General features: G+C 40.0%; 1 protein-coding gene across 2 annotated transcripts in view; it reads left to right on the forward strand.

The window, feature by feature from the left end:
- The window catches only part of CACNB2 (calcium voltage-gated channel auxiliary subunit beta 2), a 410995-nt gene that overhangs the window by 361015 nt on the left and 29436 nt on the right, over nt 1–20544 (forward strand). Inside the window, exons 4-9 of one of the 2 annotated variants that reach the window (XM_065921213.1) lie at nt 2089–2211; nt 4599–4735; nt 7764–7840; nt 14232–14365; nt 18034–18114; nt 18596–18654. In XM_065921213.1, coding sequence (XP_065777285.1) covers nt 2089–2211; nt 4599–4735; nt 7764–7840; nt 14232–14365; nt 18034–18114; nt 18596–18654 — 611 coding nt within the window. Of the gene's footprint in view, nt 1–2088; nt 2212–4598; nt 4736–7763; nt 7841–14231; nt 14366–14510; nt 14531–18033; nt 18115–18595; nt 18655–20544 lie in introns of both variants that reach the window. The other variant, XM_065921214.1, reaches the window with a different exon arrangement.

Genomic DNA, 20544 nt, shown 5'->3' on the forward strand with positions numbered 1-20544 from the left:
GTCATTTAAAAAAAAATCTTGGATTTATATTTTAGGGATCAGAAACTCTCTCCAGTAATGGATTGATTATACTCAGAAAATCCTATTTCTAGTAGTAAAACTGAGTCTAATTAAAACTGCATCTTAGGGAAAGGGCACCAGCATATACTGCTGGTTGCAGTTTAAAATGGCAGAGCCCATTTGGACAGTAGTTTGGAATAGATTTTTAAAAGGTCTTGATAACTCATGGCTTACTCATGCTACCTCTGGGAATCTATCCCAAGGAGAGAATCCTAAATAGAAAGAGGCTTTTTGTACAAAGATTTTTCAAAGCAGAATATTTATCATAAGGAAAAAACCTCTAAACCTAAACGTCGAAAAAGGGGTTGAATTACCGAGGTAATTTTTTAAATGGTAGAGTAAAAAGAAGTGTACCACATGAAAAACTACTATGTTACTTTAAGATTTGGATATGAATTAGGTACATTATGGTTATAGCTATGGGAAACAAATTTCTATATTATTTAAAATGATATTTCCATTTTTCCCCTGAAATACCGTTTGCATTGTCACACGTTGACATATATACACTACCATGTGTAATATAGACAGCTCGTAAGAAGCTACTATTTAGCACAGGGAGCTCAGCTCAGCGCTCTGTGATGACCTAGAGGGGCGGGATGGGGAGAGAGGGAGGCTTAAGAGGAAGGGGACATATGTATACTTATGGCTGATCCCCGTTGTTATGCAGCAGAAACCAACACAACATTGTAAAGCAGTTATCCTCCAGGGAAAAATAAATAATTTTTTTAAAAAACCAGGATTGTGTTTCAGTGGTAGAACTATTAGGCAACTTTTACTGTTCTTCTTTAAAGTTCATATTTCCATACGAGGAGCAGCCCTCTTCTATTATGAAAACTCGTAATGGATGTCACGAATTGGATGTCGTGTCTTTCAGTCCCCTTCCTGTCTACTGTGCCTTTATCTAGAACCTGCATATTGTGGATGAATCTCCGTAACCATGGCTCTTCTAAACTCAGCCCTCACCCAGACAGTAGTCAGCTAGAACAGATTAACTATGGAAAATTCAGAAGTGAAGATGGGTTCTTTCTATTCCAGTTCCCCCTTACCCCTCGTGAGCAGTCCTGATGAAGAGCTCTTTGAATAGGAAGAAACAGCTCAGAAGAAATCCTCTTGCCCACATTGTGAAAGATACCCAGTGCTAGTTAATACCTCTTTTCACTATTTCTGAGTTTACCTGTTTTTTTTTAACTTTGTGATTAAGCAGGTATTGCTTGACAGAGGACAAAATGTATCTGTAAATTTGCAAAGCATCAAATGGTGAAGAATAGCTTGCCGAATGTTATCATCTTTAGTGACTGAGAAAACTCAAAGAGGACAAATATTAGAATAGAAAGTCATTGCTTTCATGATACCCAGCAGCCACGAATATACTTTTTAATAGTCATAAGATATATTCCTTGGTTCTTCCTTCAGGTAAAGCAAAGTATGTTTTAGAATTATGTCATTTAAAAAAAAATTATTTTTTTAACTTTTGGCTGCATTGGGTCTTAGTTGTGACATGAGGGCTTAGTTGCCCTACGGGATGTGGATCTTAGTTCCCCAACCAGGGATCAAACCAGAGTCCCCTACATTGAAAGATGGATTCTTAACCACTGGACCATGAGGGAAGTTCCCTCTTCTGTTATTAATTAAGGTAGATTTGGGGGTGGATATGGCAGTGGCCAAGTCTTTTTCACTGAAACACAAGAACTTGGCATTTCAAACCTGTGTATGTTTCCTGATTTCCATTTGTTACAAGTTTTTATGTTGTAAATACATATTTCAGTAGTTCATCTTTACCTTCATTGCTTGGAGTGCTTTCATAAAGCACAGTGGCCTTTTTCTAGTTCAGAAATGGGTGTATGTGGCTGAGCGCCCAAAGGTTTCCCATGTTGAAATACTAAGATGGTGTTTTGTGATAAAGAACCAAATTGAGGAAAAACAACAACTGTGACAACAGTTATTCCGGGTATGTTTGTATTTTGAGGGGAAAAGAGAAGGAACACTTGTTTCTTTTTTTATTTTTTCCCCCTTTTTCCATTTTAGACAAAGCCCGTTGCATTTGCAGTTCGGACAAATGTCAGCTACAGTGCTGCCCACGAAGATGATGTTCCCGTGCCAGGCATGGCCATCTCATTCGAAGCAAAAGATTTTCTGCATGTTAAGGAAGTAAGGAGAATAATTGCAATTTCTAGCTGCATGATATTTTTTTTTACCTTGAAACATCACTTCTTACTTCTCATTGCTGTGAAATAACACATGGATAGCCGTGATTATATAACATACACATGAAATCAGTGCCTCTCAACCTTTTCCAAAATAAATATAACCTTTTTAAAGAAGAAAAAAGTCACAGGCTTCTTGGAATAACCTCAAGGCTCCCCTGGGCTCTGTGACCCAGAAATCAAGAACCACTGGAGTAGATGATCCTTTTTTTATACTTAACCTGTACTTTTTCTTTTAATGTTTAACCTTGACCATGTGTCATTTGCCCCTCATGTCCCAAGTTTAAGCATCTGGGGAGAGTTTAATAATAGGATCTAGAATTCACGGTCTCTCCTCTCTGCTAACAAGGTCTAAACTCAGACCTCTGATGCTCTTTCTCCTTCTTTGGTGGTGGATTGCTGTAGGGGAAGGAGAAATGGATGGAATTAGAGCCAATGAGACAAGAAATAGATATCAGGAACATCCCTTTTCCACCAAGCCAAAAGCCTCCACTTTCTGTTAACAATGACTCAGTCTGTAAATTGGAAAAAATTCACTCTTAATTAAGGTTTATTTTGAGTCAACATTTATCTGAGCCTGCTCTGCCAGAGATTTCCCCTCCATGATGTTCTCAGGCTGTGAGCGTGAGACTTTCTTGAACCTGTAGGAATTTACCATTGGAACACTTCCATCTAGGGAACAGTGTGTCCTAGGGAGCATATGTCGATGTAACTGCTCAGGCACTAAAGGCTATGAGCAAAAGAGGTGATGACTGCCATTGAAAGAGCCTAGAGAATATAGAGCCTACCATTTATTAAACTTTTCAAAAGAGCTGTTATTTCTGTTCAGCTAGGAAAAATTGAAAGTTAAAGAATCAGTCGCTCAGTTGTATCCGACTCTCTGTGACCCCATTGGACTGTAGGCCACCAGGCTCTTCTGTTCATGGTATTCTCCAGCCAGGAATACTGGAGTGGGTAGCCATTCCCTTCTCCAGGGGATCTTCCCAACCCAGGGCTTGAACCTGGGTCTCCTGCATTGCAGGCAGATTCTTTACTATCTGAGCCACCAGGGAAGAAAGTCCCTTGGCTAGGAAGGAAAAACAGAAAAAATTCGCAGAAGTACAAGTCTTAACTTTCACTTTACAACAGAAAGTTAGGTGAATCCAGGCTCCCATCCCAAGGGCTGATACTTAAAGAAAGAAAAGAAAAACAGAATGGATTTTCTTCTTTGAAATGCTGACTTTAAAAAAGAAAAAAAAAAAAGCACAACATAAGAGTTACGAATTAAATTTTGTTTGGGCCAAAATGAGGACTATAGCCCAGGAGACAGCACCTTGGATAGCTCTGAGAAAGTGTGCCAAAGAGGCAGGGGAGAAGGCCAGTACCTAGGTGATTTTGGTGAAGGAGGAGTATATGCAATCAAGCACATATTTTTGCAGAAGGTTTCTGCTAGTCATGAGGAGCAGTCATCATCATGAAGAACTTTAGTGCTTTTCTAGATATGAGGAGATGTAAGCATTAGGCTCATAAAGTCAGCTCCTGAAAATATCTATCGGAAGACCTGTTCTGCCAGTTTTTTCAAAGCACAAAATACCTCATTTCTGTTCTCCACCCTGAACTCCTTTCAGGAAGTGTTGAAGGTCAGTGGCTGCAACAGCACATGATTTAGTCCTTGTAGAGGTAGATGGCAAGTGCCAATTTGTAGTTGACAGAGATGTTCAAGAACAGGCTTGAAAAATACTATTCAGTTGAGGGACATCAAACCAGATCCTAAAGATATAGGATAAATATTCCAGGCACAAGAGAGAAATTGCCAACATTCGCGTAAGTCGAGAAATCATTTGTGAACACCAGACTGTGGTCATTATAAACCTGTTTACAACAAAGATAAATTTTGCTCTGACAGCAGATATTTCAGGTGAATGTCAGTATTTTTCACTCATAATACTTCTAACTACTCTGATTATACAAGAGGAAGACATTCTGTAACATTTCCTAGTTCCTAATGGTCTCTTGTCAGGAAAAGCTGTTAATCTTCGAATAGGGAGAGTTTACCCTCCTCGTGGTGCCAGCAGCTGCAATGGAATTCAGGAAAATCTCATGGTCAGGAAAGTGAAGGCAGAGTCAAGCCAGAGATGGTTTGTTGAGCATCCCGAAAATACTTCACTTTTAGCATACTCAGCAGCTGAACCTACAGGTTTCTTGACTTGTGATATTTGAGGCAGAGTTCTCTGTAATTACCATATTTCTCTCCACTGAAAAAAATTAACCGGGAAGATAAAGGATGTGAAGATTCATTAGATTCATTTAACTTCTGTGCACTGATCTGAACAATTTTGATTTTCTGTTTAGAAATTTAACAATGACTGGTGGATAGGGCGATTGGTTAAAGAAGGCTGTGAAATCGGATTCATTCCAAGCCCAGTCAAGCTAGAAAACATGAGGCTACAGCATGAACAGAGAGCCAAGCAAGGGAAATTCTACTCCAGGTAGGAGAAAAACACTAAGTGTTTGTGTCAAAGTTCATACTGTACTATCATTTGTGAACCGTTGGTTGCTGTAATCTCTAATCTTTATTTTGTGTTAGAAAATTTACATTGTATTCATTTCTATAATGATGCAAAATCCATTGTCAATGACCATATTTTATTGTCAGCAAGAATTTCCTTTGAGTGCCCACAAACAAGTCAAATAGAAGATGCTTTGTGGTTTGGAACATCCATCTCTATTCACTAGTATTTTATAACTCTCCGGCTCTTTTAGTTCAGACTGGTGGTAGGGTTTACTGAGAGCATTACAAATCCTGTATTTTAAAAACATCACCCAGCCTCTCATTTTCATCCTCTTCAAGAGAAAATCAAATTAATTGTTACCATGAAGGAAATAAAAGAGCTAAGGTCATAGAGTATTACATTCAGGCTTTAGTGCAGAGGAAATTCTGAAGTCCTAATCTTTGGCTGAAAATACTCTGGCATCAAGCAATCATGGTGACTAATCCCAGTATCTGGAGCTGCCTGGCACGGTAGAAAGATGTTTTAGAAATGACAGTCTTCGAGACCAGCAAGGAGCAGCTCTTGTGGTCTCTGAGTTTCATTTTCACTTAAGAAACTCAATTTTCGGTTCTACCCACTGCTTAACACTTAAAGAGAAACTCAGTAAGAAAGCAGTTAAAATTGTCCTTGCAGATAGCAATTAGATGAGTTATGTAATAAGCTGGGGCCAAATGATCTTTTTTCCTAGGAGTCTTGAGGCTGTTTGCCCTTCACTAGAATCATTAGAAGGGCTCCTCGAATATGAAGTAAATGTGAAAATGACCCCCTTGCAGACAAGTACAGGAACATGATTTGCTTCTTCCAGTTAAAGGATATGATATAGGCAAGTCTTTTCTTTAATGGAAATCACTAAGCTTTTGTTTCCTGAAGTTTATGTTTTATCTATTTCTATGAAGACAAAAAAGCCTTTGTCAAAGACCATATTTTAGTGTCAGCAAGAATTTTTTTTAAGTGCCCACACACAGGTCAAATATAAAATGCTTTGTGGTTTGGAACATCCATCTTCATTCACTAGTATTTTTTTTTTTTTCTTTTTTTGCCCAAGTAGGTGAAAATACTGTTTTCTTGTTTTCTTATTCAGAGGTTTTTACATTTGTCTCCAAAAATTTTAAGTATACTTTTGTTTTGAGGGCATAGCTAGAATTCAGCAGTATTATAAAACTCAGATTTGTAAGTTAAATAAAAAAAAAAATCAGCAGAAATCAAAAGCAGTAGAATTGGAGCCTGGCTCAGGAACATGACATTTTTATGGAATTAAATGTGAAGGGCAAATTTGCATTCTGAACATTTTGACTCATTGCAGTGTTTGTCATAGTTTTACACAACTCAAATAATACTTTGATTGTTATGAAAATTCGAAGAGAATGTAAATAAATTCAAGCTTGAACTGGAATTAGACTTAATAGTTCAGGGGAAAAAAACTTCTGGAAGAAAATGTTTTGGTCTTGCTAATGGGTATTTTTAAATAACTGCCAGAAATGGCTTCTCTAAATACCACTTTTTTTTTTTTTTTTTTTTTACTACTTTTACATGGTGTCTGGTGTCCTTGTTAAACATGCTGGGGTATCTTTTAAGAACCTTAAAAAGACACAGAGTCCTTCTGGTGGTTGCTTAAAGCTTTTGATGTTTGTCTTTTTTACACATTAAAAAGCCAGGATGGTAGCAACAAAATTCAGCCTGTCCCTGGCATTTTAGTGGAATTTGTATTTTCTTATGAATATTCATAAAATGTTAAACATATGTAAATATTTACAAAATCTCACCCTTGGATACATAGACACTGTAGCAGATTATGTCCACTAGACCTGGGCTTGGCTATGATAATAAACGTTTGGCTATAAGATTGTCTTGCTGAAATTCCATGTCACTCTTTAAAAATACTCCTTTCCATCCACCTCTGTGAGGAGGTCTTGAAGTGTATCATTTAGCCTGCAGGTCACTGGTAAAAGCATCAATGCCACTGATCTTATATTAACTCCAAAGTTTTTAAGACACTAAAGCATGTCTCAGATCAAACTTTAGAATTTGGTAGTTCTGAAGTTCAGATCATTCCTAAATGAGCCGAGTTGAACCCTCCATGTTAGCCATGTTTGAGAAATGTTAGAGGTACACTCTGAGAGTTAAATCATGGAACACTGTCGTGTTCTCTTAAGTGTCTTTTAGAGAAGGGATCCCCAACCCCCAGGCCATGAACCAGTACCAGTCCCTGGCCTGTCAGGAACCAGGTTCCATAGCTGAAGGTGAGCTGAACACAAGTGAAGTTTCATCTATATTTACAGCCACTCCCCATCACTTGATTTACCTCCTGAGCTCCACCCCCTCCTCAAAGAACTCAGTAAATGTAACATACTTGAATTATCCAAAAACCAATCCACACCCTCTGTTCCTTGGAAAAATTGTCTTCCACAAAACCGGCCCCTGATGCCAAAAAGGTTGAGGATCACTGTTGTAGAGATTGGCAAATTTTATTATTCCTGTGTTGTTGGGTTTTTTTTTTTTAATAGATTCCTCATGAATACTTGAATACTGTCCATCTTGGTACACAAAAAAGAAGCAAGCTTCTTCTGGTGTACAAGAAAAAGGAGCAGGAACCCAGTGAAAAAGAAACAAGTGTGGGTGTTAGCCTGTGGGTTCTTCTGAGAACTCACTGCTTCTGAGAGTCTTGAAAATGAGAAATCTATTTGCAATCCTGGCAGAGAATTTGACGGGTGCAGCAGGTACCCTAGTTTTCCTCAGTCTCTCAGGGCCTTTTCAAATTAAGCCTTGAATCTGAAACGGAGACCTTGACACAGATGTTTCAAGCACTTCAGGAACCCACTGGGAAATTACTCTTTGCCTCCTTGGAGGCAAGGCAGATTTAAAGTTCAGTAAAAACATAATGGGTAATCATGTTTATTGAGCAGTACAAATGTCTTCATCTCTGAAATAAGTATCAGTTGTAATATAAACTTTTGCTTTACTCCAGTAAATCAGGAGGAAATTCATCATCCAGTTTGGGTGACATAGTACCTAGTTCCAGAAAATCTACACCTCCATCATCTGGTAAGTAGGTAGTAAGTGCTGAACAATACCTACTGCATTTCATGCTTTTCTCCGTCTTACCTAGTTGTGTGAGTTTCCATAAACTGAGTCACTAGTTAACCCTCAAGATGTTCAGAGGGAGCAGAAATGAGAATGGCGTTAGGAACAATATGGGCAGCTTCTTTTCTGCCTTTGAAAAAAACCCCAGAAATGGTGTCACTGTGTTCATGGTTTAGATGATCAAGATGATAAGCAGATTTAACTTTCTAGTCCCCCTGTACACAGTGATCCCAGGCACATTGTCATGGTCTGTAAATGAATGAACATTCACCATCAATCAGAGTGCCATGGGAGGTGTTGGCCTTAGTGTTAAAAGTGAAGGATAAAAAGTTGAGAAAAGAAAGAAGGATAAAGTGACGATGGATTGATGGGTCTGACATGAACTCTACCCAGGAAGCTCCATGGAACATGTAGAAGACGCACAGAAACACTGAACAAAAGATGGAAACACTTCCAGGAAGAGTAATGACTGTTTTCTTCCCAAAGCCCTGAAGAAGAATGTGAATTTCTGATTATTTGAGTACAAGTCAGTGTTGTTCAAGACATACTTGAGAAATGATTCCTTGTCTATCTGAAATTCATTAACTGAATTTGTATTTGCTCAGCCTGGCAACTCTACCATTCTGTGTTGAACTTGGAGTTCTATATCAACAGGAGACAAATTGGTTGAATTGGGTGAAAATTTATGATCAGGGTCTTAGTTTGCTAAGAGATGCAATTGAGAGTCAGAGGAAGATGGTAAGGATGGGCCAGTGGAGCATGTGGGTGATTTCTGGGAAGCTAGAAGTGGGAAGAGGTCAAAGACAGAGAATTATGCCTCTGTGGAGAAATGAAGGAGCAGTATAATTGCACCGTGACTCTCAGGTCTTAAGGGTCCCCCTTGTTACTGATGATTGTACCTTGTTCCCAGATGTGGCAGCTTTCAGAGACCCATCCCAGCTTCTTAGTTAAAACTGGAAGATTTGTTAAGTGAGCAAAGTCTGAGCACAATAAGAAATCAATTGTTTTAGAATGCGTATTGATTTCCAAAGTCAGGTACTTACAACTAGCTATAATTCTAAGTTGCCCAAAGTTAAGTAAAATAGTATGTTTGAAATAAAACATCAGAGCCCTTTAGGTATGATGTGAGGTTGTCTTCCCCTGATTGGTGGTGATTAGATATTCCCTGAGTGCCCAATGGAAAGGAGGCTTCTCTTTACCCCTCAAATGGGTGGAGTTGCAGCAATTATAGTACAAACCTTAGTCTCTTCTTCTGTGTCTTCAGAACTGTCTCAGAGACTCCTGAGGACTGTCACTACCTCCTGAAATAGGAAAATGCCAGTTCCTTGTGTTAAATAGCATCCCTGCCCTCAAATTGTCAGCTCCACTTCTGTCAACCTAGAAGTTTTCTGTTTCCTTTAATCGAAATGTAGCCTTCTCATCATCTTGGCAATCTAATGAGAGCTAACAACATGCATTTTGAAGAATAAGTGAGTGTGTTTGAAAAGTAACATTTAATTTCTGTAGCTGGATGTTATGTGCATATGTGTTAAGTTGCTTCTGTCATGTCCAACTCTTTGCAATCCTATGAACTCTGTCCCTGAGATTCTCCAGGGAAGAAAACTGGAGAATACTGCCATACCCATTAGTCATTCCTGAACATCAAGTTCAAGTAAGAGTTTCATATAATAAAGATGATTTTCTGTTAAATATCCTGTGATAACGCATAATGGAAAAGAATATAAAAAGGAATGTATTATGGAATCACTTTGCTGTATGGGAGAAATTAACATGATATGTTAAATCAACTATACTTCAATTTAAAAAAGAGAAAAGTACAAATTATATTCTTTAAAACATGGATAATTTTTGAAAAACAATCTCTTCATCTTCACCTTACAATGTGCAAGTGCTGACATTTTCATTTGGTTAAAAAAAAAGAAACAGTGTAAAGAAAAGAAAGAGATTTTTAACTTCACCCAAGTTTTATACAGAGACAGTTTTATAATTTGGAATCACTTTTCTGAATACCAAGCACAAACCACCCTGAACTAGAAATATTAACCACCTACAAAATATGTAATAGATACATTGTAAGTATGTGAGTGCTCAGTCTCTCAAGTCCTGTCTGACTCTTTGCAACCCCGTGGAATATGACCTGCCAGGCTTCTCTGTCCATGGGATTTCCCAGGCAAGAATACTGGAGCGGGTTGCCATTTCCTTCTCAGTTGGATCTTCCCAGCCCAGAGATTGAACCCGTGTCTCCTGCGTCTCCTCCACTGGCAGGTGGATTCTTTACCCAGGAGCCACCAGTGTATCCCTGATAAGCACGTTCGGCTCCTGCCATGTTTTTGTATCAATTCTACAATTTACCTAATAGGAAAACCTAAGAAAATTCTACAGAGAGGTTCCCCCAATCTTCTATAGAGAAGTTCCAGGGAAACCTGTTGAACCCATCAAATGTGGATTGGCCTCCAATGATTAATCATCATCTTTTGTTTCCCAAGGCCCTATCTACAAGCCCACCCATTATAGGACCAAAGAATAGAAGCACTTGCCCAAAGTAAATATAATCGGAGGTTCTCCAGGATTTTTGGAAAGGAAAAATTTCCACCTCGGACTTCCATGGTGGTCCTGAGAATCCACCTGCCAATGCAGGGGACATGGGTTCGATCCCTGGTCTGGGAAGATCCCACATGCTGCAGGTCAGCTAAGCACATGCATCACAACTGTTGAGCCTGCAAGCAGCAACTCCGGAAGCCCACGCACCTAGAGCCCGTGCTTCACAGCAAGAGAAGCCCCTGCAATGAGAAGCCCACACACCGCATCTAGAGAGGAGCCCCTGCTCTCCACCACTAGAGAAAACCCGTGCCACAGCAACAAAGATCCGGCACAGCCAAAAATAAATGAATGCAAAAAGAAAAAGTAAAAACTTTCCACGTCACCCCTGGGGAATGAGATAGTAGCTGGTTGCACAAAGCATTCTGTATACCTACATGTGTGTGTCCACATGCACAACCCCAGCACATCACTCAACTCGACCCAACTGTCTAAGATTACATTGAAATTTAGAGTTCACAAAACATCCCCAAGGCTCTCTGCCAAAAAAAATAATAATTTTCAAAACCAAAGCATGCTCATGAAGAGGACAAAAATAAACTATTTTTAAAGGAGACCATTTTCCCAAGTAAATACTAATGTTTGCCAAGGTATGCTGATGCAAGCATGAAATTTAAAAGGAACATCTCACACCTCTCAGAATAAGAACCATCTGAGCCTCTTAAAGTGTATAGAATCATTTAAAGAGTCAAACATGCTTCTCAACTTTTAGTAAATTTCTTTAGTGTGTTTTGAAATTAGCCAAATGATTTAGAATTCTGTGTCTCAGGACAAATGTAGATGCTTTTAGATCTAAGTTAACCAAAGTCAGGATTAGAAAACTGAAGTATTCAATTTGGGATTTTGAGCCCTTCTGTCCAAATGTAGGTAAATTGCAAACCTGACTCAGGCTGTGTGTGTAGCCAAACATCTGGGCTATGGCTCAGCTCAGCTTTTTATGCATTGTCACTCTTCCTTTAAATAAAAAACCCAATGGACCAATCATAAAATTCAGTTCCTGAACTTTACCATCCCAAGGTCCTGTCAACTCTGACAGACCACTGAGTAGCCTCAATTTCAGAGAGGCTGTCAAAGGCACTGTCCCTTGAATGTGGCCTTTATAAGTCCAATAACAGATTAGAAAGGTAGAGCATATTGGAATTGACCACCAAAAGGGAAACTGATTTGGGTGGTTGTTGTTTAGTTGCTAAGTCATGTCAGACTCTCTTGTGACCCCACAGACTGTAGCCCATCAGACTTCTCCATCCATGGGATTTCCCAGGCAAGAACACTAGAGCGGGTTGCCATTTCCTTCTCCGGGGGATCTTCCCGACCCAGGGATGGAACCCATGTCTCCTGCATTGGCAAGTGGATTCTTTACCACTGAGCCACCTGGGAAGCCCTTGATTTGGATTAAGACGTACTATAGCAGGGGTTCCTAGTCAGTTAGGAACTGGGCTGTACTGCGGGAGGTGAGCAGCAGGCTAGCCAGCGAAGCTTCATCTGTATTTACAGCTGCTTCCTATCACTTGCATTATAGCTGGAGCTCCACCTCCTGTTAGATCAGCAGCAGCACTAGATTCTCATAGGAGTGTGAACCCCAACCCCTAAAGTCAAGGCATAATATCTTGAGCTTGCCACAAAATAGAAATAAAGGGCACAATAAATGCAATGTATTTGAATTATCCCCAAACCATTCTCCCCACCAGGTCCATGGAAATTGTCTTCCACAAAACTGGTTCCTGTTCCCCAAATGGTGGGAGACCACTGTACTGTGGGACTAGTGAAAACCTGACCCACATCCTCTCCATATTATGCTGGAAGACACGAATAACATGCTCCCTAAACGGAGATTCAGGGAAGAACATCAATGGGTGGTATACACGTCAGCATTAGTTCAAATCACTGGGCATGTTTCATAATGTTTCTATTGTACAACACATGCTGGCTGATCCTAGAGCTTATCCAAAGGCACAGATGAGATAAAGAGAAAGACATATTTACTGGGCATATCTAACTACCTACCAGGAATTAATTCAGACCATTATGACTCATGGAGAAAGAATATCCGACCTCAGCTTTATGCACGCAAGAGCTGATATTTGCAACACTGTGCTAACAATGCCAGGTGTTTGCTCCATCCCAGTATTTCAACCTAATCAAATAAAGAGGAACAATTCAACAAGACAGCTCATTTTCGAAAGGCTGAGTGAATCATCTAACATCCATAATAACTTCAACATTGAAAAATAATGTGACGCCTGTCGGATGATCTCTGGTCATTTGGAAAGGTTCATGGCGCCTGTCATGAGCCAGGGCAGCCAGTGTTTCACAGGGCATGGAAGCTAAGGTGTTGAAACACCAAGCTGTCTGTCCTTTCACAAGAGTAATTTGGTCCTTAAATCTGAATGGACTGTGGTTTATGTTAAGAGACCGACGTGAAAAAAGAGAGAGAATGACATATGTAACATGAGGTTTTCCTGGGACAAGTTGATTTCTTCTTTTCTTCTTCTACTTGATCCCTTCTAAAGGACAGAATAATTTTCCAGTGGGCTCAACTCCATAATATCTTCCTGAATCCTGACTCTTGAGGACATGACCCCACTCAGGAAGCTTAGGGAATGGGCACCAGGATTGTTGCAGGACCTCAGCTGGAGAGGCAGCCTGGTGGAGGGATGGGATATAGTGCCACAGAAGCAGAAGTAGATTCTGAGCTTTTGCCAAAAACAAGTCCCTTCAACTCTGAGAATTTATCTTTTCAATCTTGAAAAATAAGAGAGTTGCCGTTGATTATGCAATACTTTCCAGCTCTGGTTTCTACCATGGATCAAATTCTGTAGTGATTGCTTGTGGATGAATTGTATGAACCTCATAAGGAGATGATGAATCTTTTTCATTGAATATTTTGATTTTTCAGTGCTCTGTTTTCAGAGCCAGTGAGTTTAAAAGGTGAAAGCATGTCAAACCACAGACCTAAACCCCTCATTCTCCAGATGAGGAGATCAGTGGTATAATCCCTTGGGTTTTCCTGCCCTTCTGCTGCTGCCTCTCATGTAAATCCAGCAAATATATATAAAATCATCAGGAGGCTACTTAGGCCGTTGTATAAGATTCATTTGGAGGTCATCACATCCAGTGGCTTCTAATTAGTTTTCCATCAGACCTGCCTCAAGAGTGCCCAGATCATGGTGAAATCAATTCCATCTGGTCCATCCTGGGACCCTCTAGAGTCATTTATTTGTCTTATGTATATCTTCTTTATGTCACTGGATTTAGGATTTTCTGTTCTCTCTGCCCCTCACATGCCTGTTATAACTTCAGTGAACCTTTTCACACTGCCCTTATGTTCAACCAATAAGAAATTAGAGGCACAAAGTGATCAAGGTTTCTGATGCTGATTATCTGAAAGCTGGTTTAAGCTATGGGAAGAATTGAAGGTTTTCTGTCCTGACAGCTGATTTGGAAAATATCAATATTATATTTGAAACTACAAATTAAAAAACTTGTTTCTCTAAAAACAAAATCTTATTCAAGAGATTGAGCATGAAACAAATGTATCCAAGCACATAGATATTATGAGAGGATCTTTCTGTTTAATTTGATGACATTCTTTATGTGTTTTACCTTGAAACTTTACCTTGTTGACTGTGCTTAGCACTGTGTGATAGATCTTTGACTATGATTAGTTTTGTTTGCTTTTTGTTTTATTTTTTTGATAACCAATTTTTCCTCTCCCATCTACCTGATGATTTTTGAATTGTTTGTCTGTATATAGCTATAGACATAGATGCTACTGGCTTAGATGCAGAAGACAATGATATTCCAGCAAACCACCGCTCCCCTAAACCCAGTGCAAACAGTGTAACGTCACCCCACTCCAAAGAGAAAAGAATGCCCTTCTTTAAGAAGGTAACATGAACTTCCAAGCTTGCGTCTGTCCACGCGCTCAACTGCACTGCGTCACATTTCTAGTCCTGTGGACTGTCTGCGTCCTTGATAAAGCCAATAACATGCATGCTTTGTTATTCTTTGTTTCTTTTCCATGCTGCTGTAGCTAAGCAGAAGCAGAAATCGGTAAGTTCACATTGACATGAGCTGTGTTTATCCTGCCCCTGGCATCATTAGCATTCAGTCCCACAGTTAATATTCAACACAATCATTTCTGTCCTAAGAAAAGAATGTATCAAGCAGCTAATTGAGTCCATTCAGACCAGCTAAATTCAGTGAGTGACCTGTGGAAGCACCATTACAGTACTTAGCCTTTTTGATGGAATAACAGCTACCACCAAGGGCATTCGTTCCAACATTCTAGGAACGTCCAATGCTGAAGACTCCATTTGTAATGCACCTCTCTCGTGCATGCTTCTGTCTCTATCACTTTCTTTCCTCCGGAAATTTAACTGATAATCAAGCATATGAAAAACCATTATTCGATTCTGATTTATGATATCCAGATACATAGCTTGTACTAAAAAAAAAATTTTTTTTTCAATTCTTCAATTTTTAATTTAGTCAGTTATTTAAACTTCTAATCCACTAGGTGCAAAATCTGCAGATGAACAAGACCAGTGGAAAACTGCAGGCTTGTTTTGGCGGTTTACTGTGAGTTTTTCCTATTGTCATATATAAATCCTCTCCCATGTTCTTGCCTCTTCCGTCACTAAGATCTCAGCATCCCACCCGTCGGATGGTGACACAGTGGCCATGCGTAGAGCCTTTGCCACTGGCCAACCAAGATGCTACCCAGTGATCCTCTTGGTTCCCTAACTGGAAACTAGGGTACTGCTGAGCTCTTTTGATTCCAAAATCTGTTTCTTCCAAGCACATTTTGTAGCTCTGAAGCATTATTTTTTAAGGATAGTGCCCCCCGCCACAATCCCCACTCCTCTCTTTCTTTTATATACCACTGTCCACCGCCTGCTGTGCTGTGCTGTCTTTAGAATCTTTCTTTCTAATGTCAGCAAGTCCAGCACAACCTCTCATGACACACGTGGGCATGGAGCAGAATCTCCTCTGCCTCCAGCTCTCCACGCCCTGAGCCGTTCTCCTCTGTACAGTAGGATTCTGCCCTGTGGAGGACCTCTGAGTCATCAGTGAGCTGTCAGATGCTGAACTATGTTTGGTTTGGTTTTTCAAAATAAATTGTGTTTGCTTTCATTGTGGAAGACCAAGATACTCCAAGCAAAAATTAAAACCCCTGCATTTTTGTGTGAGCACCAAAAGCTACAGCCAACTATCCATCCACGACAGTGGGTCCATTTCTCTGGTCCGTCCTTCTTGCCACCACTAAAACTTATAGCCAGGTGACTTAACAGGGTTCAGGGCAGCAGAAACCTAGAAATTCAGCATTGCTCAGCTGCTCTGAGCTTTACCCGATAGGTATGTGAATGAAAACTGTGTTCATTGATAGGTTTTTCTGAAGTTTACTGACTCCTGAATTCCAAAACATGAAAAATGTTTATTGTAGTTCTTCCATTAAATAATTTGAACAAATTACACTTAGCAGGAGAGGATAGATAAAAAGGATGGTGTCCTGATCCATAGGGCATAAAGTTCCAATATTCCATCAAATAAGGTAATTTCTGTAGCTACCCTACTGATGAAGAAGCTGATTGATTAGCAGCATTGCTATTAATAGTTGGCAGTCACAAATCGAAGGAGCCCAAGACCCATCTAATACTGGGCCACTGAATATTTAAAGACTTGAAATAAAATTTCTTGGGAGCTAAAATGCATGCAACTGATATTCCTAATTATAATGATGGAAAGGTATTCTTAGACTTCCTAGTTACAAGAACTTGGCTTCTAAATATTTTCAATCTGATCCCAGGTGGTATAAATGCAATAATTGAATAATTTTGCTGAATTAATTTCATGTCATAATCTCATGAATGTGCTTATGATGCCTTCGGCACTGGTATTCATTCTTCTTATGTTATTAATGATGTGGTCAGCTTCAATATAGACTTTTCAAAAACCAAAAACAAAAAAAAAAAAAGAAAACAACCTGAGATGCAATGATAAGATTGTTTTCCATGTTTTAGGTTGCTTTTAGAGTGATGCTTGTGTGGCCTTTGTGCTGTCACTGTATTATGTTTGTCTTGGGTTTGTTGTTGTTGTTTTTTTCTGTTTAAAAATGTATTCTACCTTGATTGTATCTATTAAAATTCATTTTGAACACTAGATAAAGCTTTCAGCAGTAAAATTTGAGACAGCACAGTCACAGTCATATTTTCTCCCCTCAGATTCTATTGTCCATGACTATGGGCAAAACTCCGATGGAAACTTTTGAATTTGAAGTGCTTTTTCATCCCCTCGCCATGCCCTAAGCAAATTAAATTCGATTCAAGTCATAAAGTTGATAAAGGGCCATCTTAAGCAACAGCAATGTGTTCTTGAACAACAGCCTGATGCAAAAATGGCATTCACATTTGCAATCAGTTGACTAAATTCTTCCAGTAGCTCAGAGATTTTTCTTTTGGTCTGTGTGATTCTTAACGTATATGTATTTTTCAGACACTCCTCAATACAATGTCTTAGGCCATAGTTCTGTCTTCCACACTAAACAAAAGTCATTTTTTTCCCAGTCACTTTAACATTTTCTGCTATTAAAATAGCCAATTTTAAGATCTTTAAACAAATAAGTTATCTAATCTGGGGGAAAATCTTTCTTGTCATTATTGTATTAGAAGCAGAAGAGCTGAAAATCGTTGCAAGTTTTAGAAATGGCTACAAAGTTAGGTCCTCCCCCTGCTCTTCTAAAAAAGAAATAAATTCTTGTGGGAGGGAATGAGTTAGTTATGTAACAGAAACACCTCCTAAACAGTTCTTGAGAAGCACATGAGAACTGCAGGATGACAATGAACCTTGTGAGGCCATGGAGGCCTGCTCGGATATTTTAACACATGAGAACCATCTTCCCTCCAAGACCCATAAACCTGACATTGTAAGTGTTTAAGTTCCAAAGGATAGAAACCAAAAACCTAAAAATATAAATCCATCAGCTGTGAAGAGTGATCATGATTCCATTTACTGAAACAAGCATGCAGGCTCCTCCAAACTCTCACAGCAAAATAGAAACTGTCAAGTATTTGGTCACAAAAGACCAAGGTTTTATCCAGGTAAGACCACCATCTAAGACCCAAAGACCTTTCTTTTCTTTGTCATTAACCACATGAAGTCTGATCTTTCAACTCTTGAGAAAACTCAAATGCATCTGAAAAGCTGTATTAACCTCCGGTCAAGCTTTTAAAAGCACCTCTCCTGCATGAGGCATGTTTCTGTCTGTTCTAACTAGTTTTTTGTTCAAAAGCAGCCCCTCCTGCGTTAGGAACATCAGGAGCATTTGAGGAGAGCCAGAAAACTGTAGACAACTCAGTCACTTTGAAACCTGAGGGAAGTAAAACCACCCAGTCTTGGGTTGGGTTTATTTAGAAAAAGAAGCCAGTGCAAAAAGAATGGCAGCGTCTGGGAAGTTAGTGCCTGGTATCACAGAGTTGAGAAAGAACAGTATGTGCATTATATATTTGAGTTCCCTCTGCCTTTTAACCATCTGAAGGCGTCTCCTCTCTCTGCAGACAGAGCACACCCCTCCATATGATGTGGTCCCTTCTATGCGACCTGTGGTCCTGGTGGGCCCCTCTCTGAAGGGGTACGAGGTAGGTAGCTGCCCTCTGGCGCATCCTTGACCTTGCATGCTGACCTGACCTTGCATGCTGACCTGACCTTGCACACCTCCCTCTCCTGACTCTTGAACTTGGAAAAAAGCTGGTGGCAGCAAAGCATGTTGTTTTCAAGCCATGGGGTATATTGCTACTGTTCTGTTCTATTTTGTTTCCTTGGCTGTTGCCTTGGAGATGTATGCATGCCACAGTTGACTCAGTCTGGGGAGAGAGTGTCAAATGGAGAATGATGGAAGCCCCTTGCAATGTTGTTAATTGTCCCTCCAAGAGTGAGTTTGGGGAACTTTGTTTTGTTTCATTGTTAATGTATCAAAGCTCAGCCACAGAAAAAGGGAGTGACCCTCACATGCTAAATTTTTCCATTGGGAAGCCTTGATTTTTAACATTAAGAGGAATAAGACTGTTTTATCATAATTAGTAATGTTTTTTTCATGTCTTATTGCTTGCTCAATTGCAGGTCACAGATATGATGCAAAAGGCACTGTTTGATTTTTTAAAACACAGATTCGAAGGGCGGTGAGTATTTCAGAATTCTGGGTTTTGTGGATCTTTTTCTTAAAGATGATGAAACTGAAACCTGGGTGGGACAGGCAGGTGGATCCTAAGAGAACACCGGCTTCTCAACCCTCTGTGGTAACAGGATGTAAGTTCCATTCAGTTCGATCTGATTCAGTAAATATTTATCATACTTTCCCCACACAACCTCAGCTCTCCATTCCCACACCTGCATCTGTAGCTGAATTTGGTCAAACTCCTGCTGATGAGTCTCACCCTAAATTCATGATGAGCTGGCCCACAGTGCTGCCCAGAAATCATATTCTATGTGCCTCTTCCATCCACTTTTCTACTCTTCTAAAAGGCTTTCAAAGCATTTCCTTTCTCATCAAACCCTTCTCCTCTCCAGCTTCCTGATGAACTTGCTTACTGTTTCTTTGAGCAAACAGAAGCAAGCAGAGGAGCTCATCCAAGTGTTCCCACCAGCTGCACACCCATCCCCCTTGCTTATTTGCCTGAATGTTCTCCCTTTTCTCCTGTTACTGTGAGCGATAGCCAGCCCCTACCTGGTGCTGGATCCCATTCCCCATCTCCACCCAGACAGCTGTCACAGGGCTTCCCCTTCTCTACTGAGCCAGGCATTGTGAGGAGCAAAATCAGACAAGGGCCTTGGCTTCACAGAGTTTACTGGGGGTGTATTGAATGGCAGCCTTGAATCAAATAACCAGTAGGCACCATAGTAGAGTTTCAGCCAATTTCTGAAGCATCAAAGATAGGATTGGAGTCTAAAATGGAAGCTTCCAAATATAAACTAAGCATAGGTTATTGGGAACCTGGGAGCAGACAGAACTAGGGTGTATTTCTGTATTTTTAATGAGACACATTGGGTGCCTCTCATCTCCACATTCCTTCCCTTTTCCTGTCTGGCAATACAAGTGCAGTAGATGGAATCTGTAGATTTCACTGTTCTTTTAGATCTCTCACTTTCTTCCTTGAACACACCAGCTTTCATGACTATTTCTTGTTTATACTGACTTCTGGTAATGAGGTAGGAATTAGATAGGCTCCAGGTTGAGCACCTGAAGCTGGCTTCCTGCTGCCCTTTGAAAGACCAAAGATGGGCACAAGCGAGATGATTGGCCAGAGACAACCTGGAAAACTGCCCCCAATAAGCAGCCTTCTATTGTGCAAACTTACTCCAGGTTTCCCCATGTGCTTTCCACACATACTGTGCTTCTAATAAATTGTGTCTCTTTGTTGAATTCTTTCTTCAAAGGAGACAAGGACCAAGGTCTATTCTACAGCCAGAATCAGTAGGGGAGGTAGGGCAAAGAGGGGAGCTTTTATAGCAGGATATTTCTAGTTCAGTTCAGTTGCTAAGTCTTATCTGACCCTTTGTGACCCCATGGACTGCTGCACACCAGGCTTCCCTGTTCTTCATCAACTACCAGAGTTTGCTCAAATTCATGTCCATTGGGTCGGTGATGCCATCCAACCATCTCAACCTCTGTCGTCCCCTTCTCCTCCTGCCCTCAATCTTTCCCAGCATCAGGGTCTTTTCCAAAGAGTCAGTTTTTGCATCAGATGGCCAAAGTATTGAAGCTTCAGCTTTAGCATCAGTCCTTCCAATGAATATCCTGGATTTATTTCCTTTAGGATTGACTGGTTTGATCTCCTTGCTGTTTAAGGAATTCTCAAGTCTTCTCCAGCACCACAGTTTGAAAGCATCAATTCTTCAGAGCTCAACCTTCTTTATGGTCCAACTCACATCTATACATGACCACTAGAATAGTAGTAGAACTGAAAGCAAAGAACTGAAAGAGACAGAAAATGAAAACTAGAATCTGTGTTTCAAAAAAGCCTTCACAAGACTTCCCTGGTGGTTCAGTGGTTAAGAATCATCCTTCCAAT

The sequence above is a fragment of the Muntiacus reevesi genome, chromosome 2 (genome assembly GCF_963930625.1).
Source record: "Muntiacus reevesi chromosome 2, mMunRee1.1, whole genome shotgun sequence".
NCBI lineage: Eukaryota > Metazoa > Chordata > Mammalia > Artiodactyla > Cervidae > Muntiacus > Muntiacus reevesi.